General features: G+C 42.9%; 1 protein-coding gene across 1 annotated transcript in view; it reads left to right on the forward strand.

Annotated features, from left to right (window-relative positions):
- Positions 1–20,001, forward strand: part of SLC30A8 (solute carrier family 30 member 8) — a 273,630-nt gene that overhangs the window by 164,971 nt on the left and 88,658 nt on the right. The window contains exon 3 of the mRNA XM_069220649.1: positions 4,981–5,127. Coding sequence (XP_069076750.1) covers positions 4,981–5,127 — 147 coding nt within the window. The remainder of the gene's footprint in view (positions 1–4,980; positions 5,128–20,001) is intronic.

Genomic DNA, 20,001 nt, shown 5'->3' on the forward strand with positions numbered 1-20,001 from the left:
GACTCCGGCTGCTCGGAGAGCCTGCCAAAAGTGACCCCGCAGACAGCGGACGAATTGGGGTGACCAAGGCACTGCTTAGGAGAATGGCCCCAATGGACATTGTACCACCCCCGACCGGTTTCTCGTCCAATCAGGAGGAATGGTGAGAACTAAACGTATTTGTTGGTCTATGTTTGGTTGCATGGTTTTCATGGGCAGCCTACAGTTAGGGAGGCGCCCTGGGGTTGGGGAGTTGGGGTTATTTAATTTTGAAATTAGATGGTGCCAGAGGGAAATAGGTTACACCTATTGGTGGGTGGTTGGAACATACAAAGTAGATGGGAGGACATTGAGAGGAGGTGGGACCTGTACTTTTCACATGCCATACCCAGATGGCTGACTATAATCTTTTAACGTGGAATATACAGGACATGGGTTCCCCTGCAAAAAGACATAGAATACTGTCCCACCTGAAGAGGAGGGGCATACACGTAGCAATGCTCCAAGAAACTCACTTGACCACGAGCGAAGTGGAGAAGCTAAGACGTAGATGGCTAGGGCAGGTGTTCGCCACTAGGTACTCTGCTTATTCCAGGGGAGCACCCTGCTACCGGGCGCAGCGACAAATAAAATAGCCTAGAAAGTGAGTGACTGGGTGAAGGCCTGGGGAATGGTAGACATCTGGTGTGAACAACACCCGCACGATAAAGACTATTCATTTTACTCCGCTTTGCATCAGATACACACTGGAATCGATAGGGTGGTGTGCACTCCCAGGATACCAAGAAGTATGACTCACTCTGAGTACTTGGGGCAAACCATATCGGACTATAACCCATTACTAGTAAAGTGGAGGGCGACTGAGGATAGGCCCCCCCATACTGCTTTGGAGAATGTCACCGACAGCGGTGGAAGACCAGGCATTCAGAGAGTCACTCCGGTCTCATTTAACTGATCATATCAATATAAATAAGGGGTTAACTTCCTCCAGATCTCTGGAATGGGAGGCACTAAAGGTAGCGACAAGGGGCTATAGCATAGGCCAGACAGTCGGGATTAGACGTACTTTAGACCGAGAATCGATCAAGCTTGAAGAGACTATACATGAATGGGAAAAAAAGGACATAGAGGCACACAAGAACAGGAAGAATACGAACAGGTGAGGAAATCCCACTCACAGGTGGAAGAACAACTCCGTTGCCATTGCTTCCAGAGACATTTAGCTTCAGTACAAGCGGAGGAGGGTAGGTCGGGGAGGATGCTGGCATGGTTGGTGAGATTGGGAGGAGAGGGAGCGCCCATAGTAGTCGTACGTGACATGAAAGGCAACCACAGATTTAAACCCGGCCCTATAATTGATGCCTTTAAAGAGTAGTATACTTTCCTGTACGGGAGCCAGGAGAACTAGATAAGGATAGACTGAGGGAATTCTTGTGACCACTTCCTCTGCCGACCCTGGCCAACGGAGACGGTGAAGAACTAGGGGGCCCGGTGACAACGGAGGAGGTATTGGAAGCTATCTCGCAGCTGGCCTCAGGGAAAAAAACAGGCATTGATGGGTTGCCAATGGACTTTTATAAGAAGTATTCTAAGTTACTGGCCCCACAGCTGGTGGACCTCTATGCAGAAGCACTACAACGCGGCCGACTTCCAGACACACTCAGGGAAGCGGTGGTGATACCTCTACCTAAAACGAAATTGGGCAAAGCGTCGGTCACCAACTTCAGACCACTCTCAATGCTGAATAGTGATTTTAAAATTCTTAGTAAAATATTGGCTAACCGTCTGCTCCAGCATATACCCACTCTAGTACATGCGGACCAAAATGGGTTTGTACCGAACCATAACACGTCACTCAATCTTAGACGTCTCTTTGCTATCCTACAGATGCCAGGAACAGTGAAACCCCCCGAAGGGATGTTACTGGCAATAGATTTAGAGAAAGCCTTTGATTCAATCCGCTGGGACTACTTGAAGACGGTGATGTTTAGGATGGGCATGGGAGCCAAGTGGGTAAAGTGGGTGGACCTGCTCTATACAGACCCACAGGCAAGAGTGAGGACGGGAAAAACCATCTCAAGCCCTTACCCTATACATAGGGGAACCAGGAAGGGATGTCCTTTATCACCACTATTATTTTCCCTAGCTATTGAACCTCTGGCTGCACATGTGCGGATGGAGGGTGTGGGCAGGGGGGTGACATGGGGAGGAACCAAACATAACATCTCACTATACGCTGATGATATCCTAATCTACCTCAGAGATGGGGACTCTGGGCTGCCCTGGCCCTTACAGTCACTGGATCGCTTCGGAGGTTTCTCAGGCCTACAACTCAATAGAGGCAAAACATATGTCTTCCCGATAACAGTAGGAAGCGCCCAACCCTCTGCCTTCCTGGAGGCCGTGGTATGGGCTCCTAATACATTTAAGTACCTAGGGATTCAGGTATTCACAACCCAAGGGACTTGAGGGACGGGAACCTCGGCAAAGCGATTGGCCCCCTTAGAGCATCGGTGGGGTTCTGGAGGTCATTGAAACTATCCACAATGGCCAGGATATCACTCTCTAAAATTATTATGTTACCTCGCCTACTTTATTATTTTACTAACTTACCGGTATAGATTCCGGCGTCATGGTTCAAGGAGTTGAACTTGTTACTCAGGGATCTAGTGTGGGACGGAGGCCGGCGCCGCACAGCACTAGCGATCTTATGCAGACCAACTAGTGAGGGGGGGACTCGGAGTCCCGGACATCAAACTATACTACTTAGCATGCCAACTACAGTGGACTGCTAGATGGTTCGCGGGCGGGGGCAACCTGGATAGAAGCACAGCAAGGAGAGAACCAGGAGTTGAGGAGATAATGTCAGACATGGTGGCCCGGAAGATTAAGTCACAGGAAAAGAGCACGCTGACGAAAGTGGCTCTGACCTGCTGGAAGAAGTGCTCACGACGAGTAGGAGTAGGGAAGGCCTATTCCCCTGCATTGATGCTGAGCATGCTGAGGGTAGAAACGACTGCAGAGGACCAGGTGGACTCTGACTTGGGGACGTGGACGAAGGTGGGGGTAGAGACAATAGGAGACCTATTCTGTGGGGGGGTGCTGAGCTCATTCACTGAACTAATGGACAGTAAAGGGGCCCCTAGGGGGCAGTTCCTGGTGCACCAGAGACTAACTCAGATTGTACGGGAACAGTGGGGAACGATTAACGCGGAACCCGTTACGCACCGGGTGTTACACCTACTACTGACATCGGGCGCCGATACCCACCTAATCACAAAAATATATAGAACGCAAATCGAGGACACACTAGATCAGCTAAGACCACTGAGGGATAGATGGGAAGGGTCCATCGCACAAGAGCTGTCAGACACGGAATGGAGGAAGTTATTGGCATACCCCAAGATAGTCTCAAGGGACACGCGACTGAGATACATTCAGTACAACTACACACACAGGACATACCTCACCCCACTACGCTTAACCCGTATAAATGGAGGTACCCCTAAGGGATGCCCCAAGTGTGGCGCCATGGATGCCAACCTTGACCATATGATCTGGCAATTCCCAGAGATCCAGGGTGGGTGGGGAACTGTGGTGAGAGATTTGGAGAAACTATTGGGAATGCCCATACCACAAACCCCGGCAGTGTGTCTGGTGGGCTTGAAATCGGGACTAACACTTGGGAAGGTACAGGAGCGCTACATGGACATTACACTAGTACTATACAGGAGACTAATTGCTATGGGTTGGAAATCACCCAGGAGCGCGAACATGGTGGATTGGAGGCGTGAGGTATTGAAATGGTCCGGGCCGAATTACAGGTCTAGAATAGTGAAGAGGCCAGAGGCCTGCTCCAGACACCAATGGCTCCGGCCTGGGAGGAAGTACTGACAAAGTGGAGGCGAGTAGTAATGGATGAAGACAGTGATACAGGAGAACCAAGTTGACAGATCAGTCAGACAACTGGGACAGCTGAGGGACAAACCCACTATATTAATTAACAGTATGGGAGGTAGACTGTGAGAGCACGAAGTCACCAAAAAACAAGAGGAAGACACAGAACACAGGAAGGGCGTAGAGGAAAGAGGTGGAGAATAGTAGAGCGATAATCAGGTGACCCAGCACATACAGAGGGACCACCGGGTAGCAGATAAGGGTCAACTACTGCAGAGGCAGTGTCCCCTCATGACACCACCCACAATCAGATGACAGGGAACCATGGCAACATCGCATTTGTAGATGTGTTTATGTTTATATTAATGTTAATGTTGACTAATGGCGGCTTATGGACAGTATGGAAGGAACTGCTAGTGAAGGTATGTGATCAGAGCCACAATATTAGACAATTACAAGTACAAAGTAGATGGGAATAGTAAGAGCTATGATGCACCTGAGACAAAGCAAACCAAATACCAGCCTTCAACACAGGTTAAAGTGAAACGATGTCAAGAACTTATAGCACTGATTGAAAATGACAATGCCTTGAATAACTTAACCTGTATAACAGCAAAATGTTAATAAAAATAATTAAAACAAATAAATAACAAGGGCAATGTATTCCTTTGCATGCTTGGTAAAACTAATTTGGCATACAGAGCCAATGTTATGAGGGAATACACTTTTTTTTCTACTCATCTTTTGAAGATTGCACGATGGGTCCAGAACATAGCTTCTGTCAAGCAATGAGTTTATCCATTGCAGTGCAGACGAGAGCTCTCTTAATGTTATTTTTTCTCAACCACCTCTTACATTGACCTATAAATGTTGATGTAAGTCTGATCAGTACCGCATGACAAAGTGTTACAGGAAACTGCTGAATTACTGTATAAAATCAATATTTCATTATAAGTATTTAAACCTTTTACAAATTGTGATTTTGCACCTGCATTTCAACAACATTGTTTTCACTTCTAATTCTTATGGATATATTTCTTTCATAAACGTACAATTGCCTGCAATGTTCATATCTCACAAATAAGTGGGTATTTGTTTTTGTAGGTGGGTATGTTGCTGGAAGTCTTGCTATTATGACAGATGCAGCACACCTCCTAGTTGACTTGACAAGTTTTCTGATCAGCCTCTGTTCCCTGTGGATATCTTCAAAACCTGCCACACAGAGATTTAATTTCGGCTGGCACAGAGCAGGTACCAATTTCATTTAATGTATTCTTTTATCACGCAAAAGACAAATACGACCGCATGTTGAGTAACACTCTAGGAGGCATCTGTAACAATGTGATTTTTACATACAAAATACACCTCAGACATAACCATTCTAATAAATAATTACCCATCTACATAAACTACTTAACTTCAATAGTGTGACAAGTCCATAAATGAATAGGTAAAAAAGTAAGTTTTATTTTATGTGAAAAAACATAGTTCTTAGGAATAAATATACATATGTTTACTTAAGTTGATAGAAAAATCTATGTGTACTGTTTATGTGCACCACTTTTACTTTACCTTTTATACTGTTTATTTATGTGCAATACTTTTACTTTGCCTTTCGTGATGCTATTGCTTCTGCTTTATTCAGTGATTAGTAGGAATTTGCTAGCACCTACAGATGAACTCAAAATCAATCACAAGAACATATTTCAGGTCCTGAAATTCAACAATAGTCATGGATGCAACCTTACAGCAATTAAATAGAAGCACAGTATGGAGGTGGAACAGATTTTATCTTATTTTGAGGTGGAGAAGGAGTTACATCTTGCGTCAACCAAGCAAAACAAATATAGCTGTTATGTTGTATTCTGAGCGCTTGGGGCCGTATCCCAAAGCATTTTGATCTGCTTTATTAGATGTCCTTGTTGGTGGGACAGGCAGGCCTTAGTGCAATTACTTTTTCTCACTTTATCAAGAAAACATATTTGTGAGGGTGATACTATGTGGCAAGAGTGTGTGTATATAAATAGTTAGACTGCAGTTGGGGTGGGACTGAAATACTCTATAACAACAACACGCTAATAAAAAAGACCAAACAAAGCACTTAATCAAAATCCCCAAAAAAGAATACAAAACAAAATTGCAAAAGGACAAAAATATATAAGATAACTCAGTGACAATGCAAGAGCATATAAACAGAACAGCAGCGACAACCATAAAAAACTCCCACAGGGCCAAACATGAACTTAACTACAAACAAAACAGGAGCCCACCAACACAAGACAACAAAATAACAACACAAAAAAGTAACAAAATGGAAACACAGCACAATAGTACATCGCAGTTGGGTGATATTGTTGACCTGTGCTTTTGTTGTATTGTTGTTTTGTGTTTGTATTGGTTTGTGGTTGTGCTGCATTTGGTTTTGTGTCCTCATGATGCTTCTTTTAATTTTTGCACTGCTGTGTTCTTTTTGTTTTTCATATTGTATTGTTGTGGTGTGGTGTCATTATGTGGTATTGTGCATGTGTCATCATTTGTTGCTTTTTGTGATTTGGTATTGTGTTCTCTTATGGTATGTATCTTCTATGCAGACTTCATCAAATGTACCTAAGTTTCTATTACATTACATTTACAGAGTAAAATAACCATTTACTAGTAACATATTGCTTGTATAGATGGATCTTTCACTTTAAAAAGTGCCAATCATGTCACAGACCATGCTTTAAGATAGCGCTTTGTGGGAGGCAGGTCATATTCAACGAATAAGTAAAAAAACATTCAGGCTTCGTACAGGTGGTTGGGAGGGCAAACGTGTGAAAACACACTGATCCACAGTTTCGTAGGGGTTAATAATACAGTATCTATGGCTAGTTATCTCAGTTCATCTCAGAGGGACACTAACACGCTCCTTTGGATGCTACTTGTGTAATGTCACACATTGTGTCAAATGTTTTTGTGAACTTTTACAAAATATAAGCTTTTGTAATGCCCAGGCAGGGATGTGAAACATTGAAGGGTATTTAAAAACAACCTCATAATTGCGTCAACCTCCTTTTCCAAAATATAAAGTTTGTGGGCATTATGAAGCTACAGAACTTTCAGCTACATCATAAAAAGCATGAGTTTGCCGTGGAGGAACATTAAGTCAAATACAGGCATACAGGACTTAATGTAGAAAATCTCTTTATACCCTTCGCTGCAAAAGCAGAGTAAAATACCTGCAATACAGCAGGTAAGGAGTATAGCAGAAATAATTATCTAGGATGTTTTCTCTCCAAAGTGTGTGGGCCGCAACATCAAACCAGACACAAATTTAGTCATTCCATAGGTATCATTCCTTATTTTTTCTGAATCAGAACTCTCCTAAAAAATAAATAAAATGTAAGTGATATTATGAAAGTAAAAAATCACATTCATGTACGTAAGAGGTTTATTTAAAAGAAATAAAGCACACCATAAAGCAAGTTTGATAAGAATGAGGCTAGTGGTACAACCCTTTTGTAAGAGGGTTCTCCAAAGTAGATCCAGATGGGAAGAATCCACACTAGATTTGTAGGATAACCACTGACTACTGCAGTATGTAAATAGATTTTATGTTGATATCCTAAATTCAGGTGTGGAATCTGGCCAATCTGAACCAACATTGGCAATACTCCAATAAGGTACAATAGATTACTGATGTAATGTTCTCACAACAGCATAGTAGTGATTTCACAACTAGACAATAAATAGGAATTTATGTACAGGATTTATATATCTATTGCATGTCTCCTGCGTTACTCGCCTGTACATGATCTGAAAGTAAATTCATTGCTGATGTTATAGCGTAACAAAAATTGATTGTTGACACATGACTCATCATTAATAAAGGAAATCAAACCGTGTCACCCCTTCACTGAAAGGCATTAAACAAATTGCTTCTGAGTGATGTTCAAAGCCAGTAAGGTGATTCCGCCAAGAAGCTGTTTCTCATTGGTGGCCATTGTGAAACCTACAGCACATCACTTGCAAAACTATAGGTTTAGAAAACCAATAGAGAATGGGCAAAAAAAATATTCTTCATTCACTACATCCAGGGACTCCGGAACGACCTTCCTCATCTCAGATGGTGATCCACAGTGGAGCAATCTAGGATTGAACTGAGTCCATGCTAAGTAGAGCAATTCTGTTACCCACTGATTGAATTCATACCTGCCTACTACCCCTAACCCTCCACCTTACCTCCCTCCAACCCAGCAAAGTGTAGTTTATATTAATATATGCCTGTGCTAAGTAAATGACCTTGTACGTAGACAGATAACATGCATATCAGTCCCTAATATTTTGGTTAGAATGGCTAGATCTATACACATAGGGGGTCAATACAACATTGGCAGTCCGAGACCGCCAGGGCTAATAGGACGGAAGCACAGCCAACAGGCTGGCGGTGCTTCCAGCCCTATTACGCCGCGGTCGCACCGCCGCGGCCGGCGGTTTCCTGCCGTTTTAGCCCTGGCGGTGATAATCCACCAGGGCAGCCCTGCAAGCAGCGCTGCCCTGGGGATTATGACACCCCTACCGCCAGCCTGTTTCTGGCGGTTTGCACCGCCAGGAAGAGGCTGGCGGTAAGGGGTGTCCTGGCGCCCCCTAACAGGGCCCCGGCCAGCTTTTCACTGTCTGCATAGGGAGCCGGCTCCTATGTTGCGGCCTCATCCCCGCTGGGCCGGCGAGCGCAAACTTGGTTTGCGCCCGCCGGCCCAGCGGGAATGTCATAATGGGGGCCGCGCGAGTGCGGCCACATTGGCGGCCGCACGGCGGTAGCCGCCCGCCAAGGTCGTAATGACCCCCACAGTCTGTATAGTGTTTACATAATTATTAGTCAGAGGATCACAGAGATTACATACAAAGGGGTACACCTTATACATCAACAAGGAAGCTAGGCTCCCCGAGAGAAGGCAAAACCGAAAGTTATACTCAACTACACACATAGTTTCCAATATCAATCACATTACTAACTTCTCACCAAGAGTACAGGAAGATGCCTCTTCAGGACACACTTCAGGAGTAATAAAAGTGTAAACAGTTTTGGCTGAGAAAACTACTATGCTAATTTTCATCCCCGAATGCAGCATGTTTAAGCATCAGCGATAGACACATCCAGGAGGCTATGTTAGAATGTGAAAGAAAACTTGACTGCTGCAGGTTACAGTCACACTAAAACAGACAATGAACTTTAGCTTTTCACATGTTCATAATAAAATTAGGGCCGTGAGAAATTTGCGTAGTTTGCTTTTGTGAAATTATACATATTTATGTGAAATGCAAATGTGTTACTTAGAGCTGTCCATCAAAACACAATTGTTGTTAACAATAGTTCATGTTATTGTTTATTTTCCGTTGCAATATTTTTACTGCAAATGGTGGTGTAATTGCAGAACTGGTGTAACAACTATAACTCAAAATTACTAAAATTACAGCAATTATGCCTGAGTAATTCAAATTTGGCCTGGGTTTAAAAAAAAATACCTTAAAAAAATGACAAAAGGAGCAGTGATACAGGCATTCCAGTCCAAATTTCGAATGCCATCTTATAACTAAAGTGTGCATATCTGTGATCGGATGAGAATTTACAGTACTGCAGGCTCAAAAAATAAATGCAAACACAAAAAATAAAAGAAATGAGCAACCTTATCAAGCCTATTTAATTGTTATATTGTGCTTGGAATGTCTATGATATACCACTATACTTTATTTTGAGCCACTTCTTTTGTTCTTGCCCACTTAAGTCCATGTAGCTGCTCCAGTGAAAACCAAAGATGTGCTACAACTTTCCTTAAAATGTACGTGAAGATCAATACCTTCTGTGCCTGTGAACTCATCCCCATTCACTCATTTTTCTGGTCAGAACAAAAATGAAGCCTTCATATAACTTTTTGAAGATGAAAGTAAAGCAAATGGGCAAAACAGACAACATTCGGATGATTCTCGACCAATCGGTGCACCATACTCACGGGACCAGACTCGAAGACCACTGTAGAAGATATCCTTGCTGTTCTATCATATAACATACTATTGGTGTTTATTAGACCTGTCAGTCTTGGGGAAGTTTTCCCCAACTTCTTTTGCCCTACTCCTCCATATGTTTCCGATCTTGTTTTGTTGGCCATAGGACTCCATTTTACCACTGCTAACCAGTGCTGAAGTGTGTGCACTCACTCCTTAAAACATGGTAAAATTGGTTTATCCCTAACTGGCCTTTTTAATTCACTTATAAGTCCCTAGTGGCACTACTAGTACCCAGAGCATGTAAATTAAATGATACTAGTGGGCCTGCAGCACTGATTGTGCAATCCACTTACATAACCCTTTAAACATGTCTGAGGCTTGCCATTGCAGCTTAAACTGTCATTTGGAACTGGCAAAATAAACCCTCTGCTAGGTTCAAATCTTATTTTTTTTTAATTACCCCTAAGGTAGGCCCTAAACAGCTTACAGGGAAGGGTGCATGGTATTTAAAAAGTAGGACATGTGCTTTTAAGTTTTACATGTCCTGATAGTGAAAATGTCTTATATTCGTTTTTTCCTATTGCAAGACCTACCTCTTCCAGGATAACATTGGAGTTACCTTACTACATTTAATAAACTGCAATTTCCAAATGGGAGCAGGTAACCAGTTCATGTATGGTGTCTTTGGAATTGTAATGAAAAATCCTCTTTTATGCTAAAGTTGGATTTTGAATTATAATTTTGAAAATTCCACTTATAGGAACTTGTCATTTTCCTGTCTCAGCAATGTAGTGCCTGCGGCCTGTCTCTGGGTCTAGGTGTAGTTGACAGGTGGTCTTTGTGTTCCTCCTAAGCAACCACACACAATAGAGAGCGTAGGTGTGCCTGGATGCGCCATCACTGGCAGGATGGGAGGCTGGGGTTAGGCACAGCCCCTCTTACACCTGAATAGGCTGTGTTCTGCCTTCACACAAAGGATTGCATACCCTTTGTAGTTAGTCTGGAGCCAGGGGATGGGAGGCAGGAGACCTACACCCTTCAAAGGGAAACCTCTAGAATCTTCTAGAGGTATACATTTTGGACCTCAGGCAGCAACTCTTCAGTACAGCTCTGGATCTGTGGAAAACTCTGCCAGGAAGAAGGACTACTTTGCTGCCGAAAGGACCACCATTCTGCTGGTTTTCTGTCTTGAAGAACCTCTGCCTGCTGTGCTGATCTGCTACCCTTTTGCGTCGGTGAGAAGAACTGGACCTGTACCTAGGACAACGGGAGCGATTTCCAAGTGCTACCCTCTTGTAACTAGCACCTGGACTTTGCAACAGCCAGTTTTACCCTGCCAAATGGTGTCACACCCATCCTAGACCCTTGAATGTGGGCCTAAATGTGCTCTGCCAGCCCATTTCTGGACCCAGCATGACACATTGAGGAGAACCAACACATTGCCTGTGCTGAAAGGATTCTTCTAACGACCCGCAGTCTCTTAGGAACCAGCCAGTGCACAATGCATCCTCAATACAGGACTTCACATCACAAGCTTCCCATATCAGTGATGCAGGACCTTGCATTGCAGCCTTGCAGCTCCCTAGAACAAATGCTGTGCAACACTTCTCCAACCCAGACCTCCCATCACCTTGACTGCACGACGCGTACTTGATGCGTACTTGATGCGTAACCTCACAACGCTCTGCAACCAGGATTTAAAGGTACGCTTGTTCAGCGGGCCTAACTGAGACCCTGCAGCTGGCCCATGCTCCATTGTGGTCGGCCTGAACTTGTGACTTTGTCCCAGTCCTGCACGACCACATATGCAAAGTTGACACTTCGCCCTTTTTGGAACTACTGATATATTTAAACTTGAAAATCTCCAGTTCTACTGATTGGATTTTTGTAGTTCTAGCCTTGTATTATTTATTTGCTCCAATTTCCTAACCTGGTATGGAATCCTTCTTCTGCGATGTTTTCATGTTATTACTGTTTGAGTTTTGCACAAATACTTTGCACATTGTCTCTGAGTTAAGCCTGATGGCTCTCTGTCATGCTACCCAAGGGTTGAAAACAGGTTAATTTAGGGTTTGTTTGTGACTTCGCCCTGACAAGAATTGTGGTTACTACTTGAGTAGGGTTTCAGCCCCCTGAAGTAGTGACCACAATTTTTTTAGGTTCTCAATCAGGAGGCACCTTTCAAAAAATAAATCCCTCTGCTCACACAGTTTAAGACATGGTTTACTGCTGCTGTTATAGCTGGACAAGCAGCTGTGTATCCCAGGGCACATCAAAGGCCATGCTGTACACTCAAAAAGAGGGCCTTCTCTCCAAACTCTGGACCTGATTTAGAGTTTTGCGAAGGGATTACTATCCTACCTGCTGAAGTATAAATCCCATAGGACATAGGGGGATTTATATTTCAGTGGACAGGATATTTGATTCTGTTGTGACAGAGTAACCCCTTCTCCAAACTCTAAAACAGGCCCTATGCCTAAAAAATTACAAAAGGTAATTAGTCAAAGGTAAATTTGCCTTCCTTTGTACCTCCATAAACAGGGTTTGCACCTTTTACAAACAATTCTTGTCTTTAGTAAAAACATTCCTGCAACAATCTGGAAGATCCAAGCCAACACAGGAGTTCTGTAATATATTAGGAGCCTTTTTCAGTTGTACAATTCGAAGAAGTTATCTTAATATTAATTCAATGCAAGACTACATAGATGAGTAATCATACATCCTTTCACTAGACCTAAAATTCACATTGCTTCCAAACTAAAACACAACATTGTTCAATCACATTAACCCTTTTGGTGCGTGTGTTAGCCAACAGCCCACAAATGCACACCCTCCCCGGTGCATCTGACAGCCATTGGCCAACTCGGGGAAGGTTTAAAAGTGTCCTGTGGTGTAAGCACCAAAGGATCCCTTTTTCAAAATGTAAAAAAAATAGAAAAAATACAGGGGGAGATGCAGAATTGCATTGCTTCTGCGTCTCCGATTAGGCCCCCCCGATCTGTGATGTCAACATGCCTCGTAGCCGGCTGACATCATAAAACCCCCACCGGAGCACAGAAGCAGGCAAGTAAGTGGGATACTGCAGCATCCGGTGGGGGTTTCTCGTGTTACAATGCCTCCCCATGTTTGTGGGAGGAATCATTGGAAAGGGCATAGTCTCCTTTTTCTAGCGATGCCTCCCACATTCCTGCTTGTGGATCGTGCTCGTGGCGAGATCGACAAGCAGGAATACCACTAAGCCACCAAGGACCGGTGCGTGGGGGGTATTAGCCCTTGTGGGTAACGGGGAGACCCACCCTCTTGGGGGCATACTTTTTTCAAAAAATTTGCTTTTTTCCCCTGGGAGGATTGCAATTTAAATAAAAATAATTTGTTGGGGGTTCAGCCCTCCTAACAGACAGGCTGGCACCCTGTTGGGCCCCTCTTGTTTTTTGGGGAATGTGTTTTCTCTTGAGGGGGGCACTGAAATTATTTATTTAAACTTTTGTAGTATTTTGCTTTATAACCTTAACACTCACAAACTTTTAGAAAACAGCTACACTCACTGGATGATGTCATGTCATGTAATGTAGTTTTATTTAGCGCGGCTTATCACCCGTGAGGGTCTCAAGGCACTGTCTATGGGCATGGGGAGAATAAGTGATTTGCCCAGTATCACAGGATGTTGCGCAGACGCTGAGGCTCGAACACGGATTGCTAGTTTCCAAGGCGGGTGCTCTGACTGCTGTGCTACATCCTCTCCCTGTCATCAGTGATGCCATTTGAGATGTCATCAGTGATGCAATTTGAGATGTCATCAGTGATGCCACTGACCATGTCACGAGTGTTGGAAAATGGGTTATTGGTAGGGCAGGTAGGTACCTACACCTAGCAACAAACCACTAACCTCCACATAGGTACAGTTAGGTCTCAGTAAATTAATCCCAGCTCTACCCTTGGTAGCTTGGCATCGAGCGTCAAGGCTTAACTTAGGAGACAAAGTGTAAAGCATTCAAATATCACAAAACAGTAATTAAATAAAACACAGGAAACAGGTTAAAAATCCAAAACCAATTTATAAAAATAGCTTATATTTTTATCTTTAAAATGACACAAAAACGATTAAAATCGGTTCAGGGGAACCGGAGATATGAATTTTTAAAGTATTATTATTTTCTAGCGCTTAGAAACAAAAAGCGCCAATCGGGTCATCTGGTTGCACCAGGACCGGGGCAAAGTCAAACTTTCAGGCCGACCGCGATGGAGCCCTGCTCGGCTACAAGTCGCGGGAGGCCTCGGTTAAAAAGTTACCTTCTGACTTAGTCTCTTTTTTGATGTTTTTCTTCCCCGGGACGAACCTGCCAGTTGAATCCGACCTCCTGGAGCCCTTGTCCGGATACGCAAAGTCGGTTTCCTCAGTGGTGATTTTTACCTTCGGACTTAGTCGTTTTTTCAAGATGAAAATCCTTCGACCGGGGTAAACCTGGATCTTGATCCGACGTCCATGGAGCCCTTCTCGGATACGATGGCTGGGAGGTCCCGGTCAACTTTTTATGTTCGGACTTAGTCTCTTTTTTGGATGTTTTTCTTTACCGGGACGAACGACGAAGTCAGGCCGGGTCGCAGTTGAGGCAAGCCGGCTAGAATTTCCGCGTCGGGTCGGTCCCTCTCTGGAGCTTTTTTCCAAAAATTCTCAGATCTTTTCCAAACTTCTGGGGCTTCACCCAGATGTTCTTTTAAGGTTCTTTTGGGGTCCACAGCTCACCCCAAGGGTCCAGAAGTTCTGTGATGGTCCTTGGGAGTGCGGACTTCAACTACCAGAATGCACCTGGCGCAAACTCATTTTTGGCCACTGGACAGTGGTCAGCTGGTCGCTTTCTTCAGGAGTTGGTGCAGGGGACTCTGGTTTAGCAATTTTTCACCTGTAGCAAACAGGGAGTCCCTCCTTGGACCAGTTGAAGCCAGGCAAAGTCCTTCTTGTGGTGAAGCCCAAGTGTGCAGCTGGTGCAGTCCTTCTGAGTGCAGGGTCCAGGTGCAGGCCAGGGGTCCAGCAGGGCAGTCCTTCTTCTTCTTTAGTTCCTTTCTTGTTGAATTCTGGAGGGGATCTGAGGCGTGGGTGCAGGTCTGCCAGTTTTATCCTTGCTCCTGGGTGAAAAGCAGGGGGGCCCTGGTTCTCCAATCAGGGACAGGGTCATCCCCCTGTGATGACCACTTCCTGGGAAGTGTGGCAAAAATCCATCCCAGAAGGCAACAGTCTCTAAAAATCCAACATGGATGAATCTGATTTTTGGAGGTTACATCTGGCTGAGCCCACCCACTGGTGTGGCTAAAAATCATAAACACACCCCTCTCCTGCCCTCTCCTAATCTAATCAAGGGGGCACCTAATTGTCTGGGGTTGCAGGATGTGGGGGTGTTGCTGGGTGCTGCAAATGTCCTTCTCTGCCTTTGAAGACCAGTTTGGCAGCCCTCCCCCTTCCTGCCTCACCATCTGCTGAGGGGAGATTCTCTCCCCCAAGCACATTCCTTTGTGTGAAGTCAGGCCACTTCACACCTAATCAAGGCAGCCTGGCAGAAGCTGCTGCAGGCTGGCCAATCAGAGCACAGCAGCAAAAACAATGCAGAGCTGAAATTGGCAACTTTTTAGGTAAAGTCTAAACTTTTTACCTGAACTAGTTATATTAAATCCAACAACTGGAAGTTGTAGGATTTATTACAACAATTAATTTGATACCAAATTCTTGGTATGCAACATTTAAGGAGACTTTAAAATTTAAAATAAAGTCTGCCCATTCTAGCCTATGAAGGCCATTTACTTCAATGAGGGAAAAACGAATTTGGCTGTTTTTACCTCACCAGGGCTTATAAATCTATTTTTATAAAGTCCCTGCTTATAGTTACATGGCACCCAGCCCTAGGGGCACATAGGGCACACCTTAGGGGTGACTTATATGTAAAAATAAGGTAGTTTAAGACTTTGGAAGTACCTTTAATTCCAAAGTCGAATTTGCATATAACTTTAATTTAAAAGCAGCCAGCAAGGCAGGCTTGCTTTTAAAATGACACTGGGCACCTCAGCAATGCACCTAGGTGTGCACCACCTATGCTGTGGTCCCTAAACCTACATGCCCTACCATATACTAGGGACTTATAGGTAGGTTAACTTAGCCAATTATAATTAGCCTAATTTGCATATCCATTTTACGCAGAGCACAGGCCCTGGGACTGGTTAGCAGTACCCAGGGCACCATCAGAGTCAGGAAAACACCAGCATAAAGTGGAAAATGGGGGCAAAAAGTTATGGGGCCTCTGCAATCAGCCCCAGTTTCTCACAACGAGTGATGTAATATGTGAGGTCATAAGCAGTGCATTCTAGGTGGTATAAGTTAAAGTTAGGTCAGGTAACTATAACTGCTTAATTTCACTAGTTTTGTATGAGTGAAATTTGAGTCTAACTATGGAGCCCTGTCACCTTTGTTTTTTTTCCAATGAATTTCTATGTTTTTTTAAATTCGAATTCCTAACTATAACGTCCCTGTAACCTTTGTTTTTTTCAGTGAATTGCTAAGGGTTTTTGACATTTTATTTCCTAACTATAATATCCCTGTACCCTTTTTTTCCATGAATTTCTATGTTTAAAAAAAACAAATACTATTGCAACTGTTTTTATATATTAATTTGTATAACTAATCAAGAGTGAGGAGTAATATGATTACCTACTATATTATATAGCAATTGGGGGTAAAAAATAGTAATCTATGTATACAGAAGAAGGGCAAATCGTAAACAGAAGTAATTTTATAGGTAGCCTAATATTATAGTATGAAAGACCTATATTGTACATAAATTAATGTTTTATTTCTTTTTTTATAAAAACAATTCGGATCCGCAGATTGTCGTGTGGGTAAACTCTATGGTTTTTGGTCCAATCATGTGTTTGTTTGGATTTGAATCCGCGGATTTGCTGATTTATTTTAAAAATAGTTTGCAAATTGAATTATACTGTAAGAATGGACATATTTCAGAGCTGTTGAATGAGCGTGGTGTTTATTTCTGTATGAATAAGGTAGTTTAAGATTATGGCGAATCCACTGATTTGTTGTGAAATCAAAGGAGTCAGGAAAGGACAAAAGAAAATCTGCCTTTCTATTGGTTCATATGAACTACACCCAACTTTAAAAAAAAAAAAAAAAAACACACCTAACAGTGTCATTTTTCTATTCCGCTGGTGAAGAAGGTTGGAGTATTTCACTGCAAAAGAAAGAAAAATGGCAGAAGGTGTAGATCCAGGCAGGTGTGAAGCACTGGAAGAGAGGAGGAACATCAGGAAGAAGGTTCTAGGAAGGAAAGCGATGTTTGGAGTTGGTATACTGTCCCCAGTGGTGAAAAAAAAGCCTTTGGGAGGTTCGTGGAATACACATTATGTGGGAAGCAGTTTTCTAGAGAGACTGAAGAAATATATAGTTTTGCCATTTACGCAGTGTGGAAATACATAAGAAGCTACCATGAGGGAACATGTATGCATAGGATTAGAGAGAGAGCGCCACTGATACTTAAGCTGCTGTATCATCTACTGGACGCGCTCCTCCAAACATCTCTATTGCACCTACATGGAAAGAACTTAACGACATGGTGATTCATTGTGGCAAGTGCTAAAAACTTATTATCAAGAAAAATTAAGATATTATTACCATGGTCGAAAAGGTTAACAGCCACCACTAGGAGGGGGTAACCTTTTTGTAGTTTTTATTGATCTTAGAGCCGCGTTTGATCTGGTCCCCAGAAACCAGCTATGGCTGACACTAGCCAATATGGGTATCCCACATGGCCTCTTGAAACTCAACGTCCGATTACACGAGAATACCTACGCACAAATTAGGAGTGGCAAGGATGGTGACTTAACTGATTCAGTGGCTATTGAGAGAGGAGTCAGACAGGGCTGTGTCTTGGCCCCCACCCTTTTTCTTTTATACATAAATAACTGTATCAAGTATTTAGTAAACTGCACTAATGACTCCCCAAAGTTGGCCGGGATCCAAGTGCCATGTTTACTTTATGCGGATGACACTATCCTGCTGGCCAAAACATCTATGGGAATCCTGAATCTAGTTAACCAGTTCTGTGCATTCTGCAGAGATTACGGGTTAGATATCAATGTTAAGAAAACCAAACTCATGATATGCAGTGCCCCGAATAAGAAGCTTAGAGCAAATATAAAGATGGATTCAACCCACCTGGAGAGGGTAACGGAATACGATTACCTGGGTATTAGATTATCTGATAAGGGCAGCTGGGATGCAGCTATAAGGAAAGGAGCACTTACCATCAGCCAAAGATGTGGAGTGATAGGACGGAAGGCTAGCACTGCAGCAAGCCCCCCCCTCACTCTTATTTCTGAAATTTACAATGTCCAAATCCGTGCCGCTGCCCTTTATGGAGCGGAACTCTGGGGATCACATAGACAACTGGACACCCTTCAATCCAAAGAAAATAACTTCCTTAGACACATATCCAGACTAGGGAAGGGCACGCTGATGCTCCCCCTAACACTGGACCTGGGCTTAAACAGTATTAAAGATACAGCATACTTAAGGCCACTTCTGTACTGGGTTAGATTATGGAAAACGGAAGAACTCAAATCTTTTAGGACAGCAGTCAAAGATCTATTGCCACCTTGCTATGGATGGGAAAAAGTTTGTTGGTTAAGGGAGATGAAAGCAGCTTGGGTCAAATTGGGTTTAGCCCATTATTGGGAGAGGCCCGAGATGATTCCTGCTAACGCTAGGCTGCTGATTAAAGACCGATATTGGGGAAAAATCCATGAGGAATCTCTTGGCTCAAATGGTTTAGGTCGGCTGACAGCAGAGTTTCTGCTGGTTAAGCACGAACCTTCGCCTGAAAGCTTCCTCGATCTCCCTATACCAGCCCGTGCTCTCTCTTTACTACTGCAGTTCAGATACGGAACATTGGCGGTCAACAGCTTCACGGCTCGTTGGTCGTCCAATAGTCCTTTGCCTGACAAATGTATAAATTGTCACCTATGCAAGGAAACTTCTGAGCATGTCCTATTTTTCTGTCCTTTGTACAAAAGCCCTCGAGGAAAGTGGACCATTCCTCTGTGCAAAACACTGCTAACACAAAACCGAACTAGTGTATATAGAATATGTAAATATGACACTTCCATGCTGATAGTGAGCTCTGTTTCCAAATACTTGGCAGCAGCATGGATAATCCGTAGCAGGATTATCACAGATCTTAATCCACCGGTTGAAGAACGGTCCAGTAGTTAGCGGACTAGTGCCCTGTTACAACAGACTGGGATTTTAAATATAACTAATAGTGTGATCTATTGAGGATATCAGACTGTATCTCTGTGTATGTTGCCCAGTGGGCTACCCCAATTAAAGTGACTTATAGTTCCTTAGCATATACTATATACCATTTTATAAATGGCAAGACGCAATTTATCTGATCAATTTACTTAAGAGAACTGGCCAATCTAGGATACCCTTTTCCATCGTCTGACTCCTGACTTCTAACTCTTATAAACAGGAGCTATTGCATGAAGTTTTTATGATTTAATCTATGTAGAAATCTGTTTCAGAATAAATTTTATGCGCTCTTTTAGTAACAAACTGATTTGCATTATCTTAGCACTCAGCACCTTGCATAGGGCAAGATTTTAGTATCATTGTAAAAGTCTTGTTTTAATTATTTATGGAACTTTTTTATGCAGTACTATGAACATTTTCGATAAGCAGTGTACTAACTGTTAATGCTTTTATTTATGTGATGGTTTATGACTTTCATCCTCTTGTATGTACGACTATTTTTACATTTTTAAATGGTCTAAATTTAGACTGAATAAACTATTGATTGATTGAACAGCCACCATTGTAGATTTATTTTCTTTATTTTAGTGTTACAAAACACTAGTTTGTTGAATATGCAATGGTTTTGCACATAGTTTTATTTTTTTAAACTTACCATCTTTGAGTCTTTCAAAAAACAAAAAAACATTTTTTTTAAAACTTTTGTTCGAAAAAAGTTACAAAAAGAGTTTCTTTTTAGAATCACCATATTTACTACAAACAGCTGTGTCTGTGTTTTTATTTTTGAGTGGATATAGTACTGTTGGTGTTGGTGTATAAGTGTGTGTATA

The sequence above is a fragment of the Pleurodeles waltl genome, chromosome 2_2, assembly GCF_031143425.1.
Source record: "Pleurodeles waltl isolate 20211129_DDA chromosome 2_2, aPleWal1.hap1.20221129, whole genome shotgun sequence".
NCBI lineage: Eukaryota > Metazoa > Chordata > Amphibia > Caudata > Salamandridae > Pleurodeles > Pleurodeles waltl.